The 4,066-nt window shown below is 39.4% G+C and overlaps 1 protein-coding gene across 1 annotated transcript; it reads right to left on the bottom strand.

The window, feature by feature from the left end:
• Positions 1-336: 336 nt before the first annotated feature.
• LOC130954444 (50S ribosomal protein L3, chloroplastic-like) lies at positions 337-2,830 on the bottom strand. The gene is made up of 2 exons (XM_057881180.1): positions 2,219-2,830; positions 337-755 (listed from the first exon to the last, which is right to left on the bottom strand). The coding sequence occupies exons 1-2, from the start codon at positions 2,733-2,735 to the stop codon at positions 466-468; spliced, it is 807 nt and encodes a 268-aa protein (XP_057737163.1). The 5' UTR covers positions 2,736-2,830; the 3' UTR covers positions 337-465.
• Positions 2,831-4,066: the final 1,236 nt, after the last annotated feature.

Genomic DNA, 4,066 nt, shown 5'->3' with positions numbered 1-4,066 from the left:
GATTAGGGTTATTGGGTTAGTCATTCGCGAACGGCATTTTCCTTTTTTTTTTTTTTTAAATGCCAAAACGACGTCGTCTGGCATATGAATTTGCAAACCATTGAACCGCAAAAAAACCGGACGGTTCTTCCGGTTCGCCGGTTAACCGCCGGTTCGACCGGTTTTTTGTCCGGTTTTTTGCCAGGCGGTTATTAGCATTACCCGGACCGGTTAGGTGGCCGGTTCTCGGTTTTCCGGTTGAACCGGCCGGTCCGGTCCGGTTTTCAGAACCATGACTCTTAGGGTGATCCGGAGTAGTTGGATCAATATAATGGGATGATGAGGGCGAGTATCAACTTTATGATGGAGGAGCAATAAACAATAAGGGCAGAGAGTTACAGATAATTCATCAAGGCCAACACTAACACTAAGAAGATAATAAACAGGAATGTAAGAAAAACGATAAAAACAAAAAACCATGACACATTAATTTTTTGGAATGTTCTTTCCAACAATCTTGGCTGGAGTTATTCGCAGAAGATTCCCTGGCTTACCAGGGACAGCACCTTTGATCATAACCACATTAAGATCCTTATCAATTTTGACAATCTTAAGCTTTCTAATCTTCCTCTTGGTTCCTCCCATCCTACCAGGCATCTTCTTTCCCTTGTATACACGGCCAGGTGTAGTTCCAGCACCGATTGATCCTAGTTGTCTGTGACTCTTAGAACCATGGGTCATTAGACCCCTCTTGAAGTTGTGACGCTTGATTCCACCTGCAAAATACTTAAGATAATTTAGTAATGTTCACCTCTGGCTGAGTGTTGAATGCTACTATCATTCATACCCATCTATCAGGCTATCAACTAAAATATGTTATGAGCAGGAAGTCTAAGTGGTTATTGATTAGAGTTTAATAGAGAAAATATCTTAATGTGTATGATATTAAAAGATGTCGCATTGTTGTCACTGGATTTTTTATTCTCTAAGGCTTCCTATTTTCTAATTTTCACTGTTTTGTTGACAAGAATTTAAAATAAGAAAGCAATACAAAAATGATATTTCCTTTATGAAACTCGCACAATACCCATCGAATTCTCATGGATTGTTGAAAGAAAAGAGTGAAATGTGAATGGTCACGGCAAAAGTTGTTAAAATCAAGGGAAGAATTCTCTATTATCTGACACTCAATAAAATAAAAAGGATTGTGTTCTAATTGTTTTAAACAAACACTTGACGCTAAAAGTTTTCAAATGAGTGAAGTATTGTTTTGGTTCTCAAAGTTTTTGCCAAAAATCAAAATCATCTCCAACATTTTTAAAAAATTCATAACATCCATTAAAATTTTCAAATGGTCATTCCATTAAAAATAATTAACCTTTAGACGAATTTGCTCCTCAAACTCACTGCCAACCCCCCACCCCTCCTGGACCCCTTCACTGCCACCCCAGAACTCTCCCGTCGCAGCTCTCACTATCCACAGACGACAATAAGCACTCACATCAACAATAACTGAATGTTCATGTGAATGATGCTGCTATATGGCCTAATTCTGGATAAACCATTTAGGTCAAAGTAGCCTTTCCTTTTTCACTGTCCATTCCTCTCAGCTCAATGTCGATATTAAAAAAAGAGAGGACTCACCAAATATATTGATAGAGACAGAATAGATGAGTGCAAAAGATAGATTTTAAATTTGAGGATTTGGTGGGAATAAAGTAATGCTTTGAGAAATATTGAATTTCTCTTGCATAAAGATTTTCAAGAGGAGAATGCTAAGGGCCAACATCTTAATAAGGAAAAATGAGAGTTCGAAATTCAAGTCAAATCCAAGCAAATATAATGCAAAATTCAATGGAAAACTACATGTAAATTATTAAAGAACCAATCTTACTTGCAATTAAATCTTATGCAGAGAGCCAATGTCTTATGAGATATAATATGGTTTGGATTTTCTAGATTTCAAGTTCGAAATGACATAATATCAAAACTAATAGCTCAAATTGCAGACTCACATAATTTGTAATTTGAATAATGATGATCTGCTCGAATGATAATATGAATTTGCATTAATTTTATGAGTATTCTAAAGACGTTGTTGGTTAAAAGAATGTACATTTATGTTTACTTGCATTTCATTCAGTGTTTTGCCTGTGATTCGGATTTGAAAGCATGATTCTATAAGAGAATGAGCAAAAGCAAAAGCAAATAGCAAGAAAAGTAAAGAAGTGAAATGAACCTTGGAAACCCTTGCCGATGGTGGTGCCGGAGACGTCAACAAGATCGCCCTCCTGGAAGATTTGGTCGAAGACGAGACGCTGGTTGGGCTGAAAAGCGTCGACGGAGAGAAGGCGAAACTCCTGAAGATGGCGCATGGCGATGGCACCAGCCTTCTGGAGATGACCCATTTCGGGTTTAGTCAATTTTCTGTCCCTCGCCCTTTGGTACCCGACCTGGACTGCACTGTATCCGTCAGTTGCTTCCGTCTTCACCTGCGTCACGATATTGCCTTCCTTGAAGCCCACCACCGTCACAGGGACCACCTCTCCGTCGGCCTTGAAGTAGCTCATCATGCCCAGCTTCGTGCCCATCACTCCAACTCCAGCCTCCATGCTCATCGTCACCACCGCTCTTCTCGGCCTCCTGCTGCTCCTCGCTTTCACTTTCAGAAACGACTTCGACTCCCGATTGCTCAACAAATCTGGGCTCCGCCAGTAACACCCTGATATCGCTGAAAAAATCGACATTATTGACATCTCAACCTCACTTCGCTTTACGACAGACACTCAGACGCCTGGTTGGGTTACGGAAGCATAGCTGATAAGCGTCTTATCCTTTTTTTTCTGTTCCCCTATAAAATGGATACATATACCCGACCCAAATCCGGGCTTTTAGTTAATGAAAAAGAAAAGTGTTATTTTTAAGTTTTAATTTTTTTTTGTTAAATTTTAATTATACCCGACCGAGAATCAGCGCGTAAATTGAGCAACGGCAACGATTCCCTCGGCATATGCAGAGGCCTCAACGGAATGTGGCAGACCAGCGGAGGCTGGGACCGTATCGACCGAGACGACGCCGTCCACGCCATGCTCCGCTATGCCGACGCCAGTCTCTCCACCTTCGACATGGCCGATCACTATAAGTTATACTCTCTCTCTCTCACACGTGTAGTTTTCCATCTGAATCTGATTATGAATTACAATTAATTAATTAATTAATGGATAAAATATGTACTTTAGTTAAAGTTGAATTTTGATCTATGCAATGTGACGTGTATCCGTTATACACGGAACCAAGATCATAACAAAGTCCGACCTTAAAGTCCGGAAACAAAAGAACCATAATAGAAAGAGAAAGTATGAGGAGACAATATATTTTTTTACAATATATACAATGGAGTTTAATTGAAATTAAGATTAAATTATGGATAATTAATTAATTTTGATTTTTTTTAATTTGAATTTTGAAACAAATTAAGATTACTGTCAGTTATTGAATCAGAAAAAAGAACTCCCTCCCTCAAGACGGCTGCACCTCCATTCTCTCGATTAATCGGAGAAATTCGCTGCTTCAGCCCTGCAAGATAACTCACCGCTGTGTCGTTCGAACTGCGTCCAGGTGGTTTACGGGGTCTTCGCACTAGCGCAGCAACCTAGACATACAGCAAGGAGAACTGAGCAGCTGGAAGGCCTTTTTCCCAATGGCCAGCAAACAAGATGAACGTGATTCAAGTGAGGGTCATCCTTCATGTAAACTATCGGACAAAGATACATTAATGGAGTGCGATATGGTTGAACCCTAGGCTGTGATATGTCTGCCGTTGAAGAGATTTTTTCAAAACAACCTCAAAACATATCCGGCGATGTTGTCGTCGACGGTGAGAAGTCGAACAATGTGAGCAATTTTGAACAACAAATTCTGCCATGGATGTTTATTTCGAAAAATTCATATTTTTAAATGTCACATTGTAAATGAGGTGTTTGTTTTAATGATAAGAGCATTATCCAGATGTGATGCATGAGTTGAGATTGAACTAGATTTGTGATTGTTCTATATTAAATGGTATGATTAAATCTATGCAGAAATT

Source organism: Arachis stenosperma, chromosome 10, assembly GCF_014773155.1.
Source record: "Arachis stenosperma cultivar V10309 chromosome 10, arast.V10309.gnm1.PFL2, whole genome shotgun sequence".
In the NCBI taxonomy this organism is placed as follows: domain Eukaryota; kingdom Viridiplantae; phylum Streptophyta; class Magnoliopsida; order Fabales; family Fabaceae; genus Arachis; species Arachis stenosperma.
The sequence above is the reverse complement of the archived record's forward strand: the minus strand, read 5'-3'. Positions and strand labels throughout refer to the sequence as shown.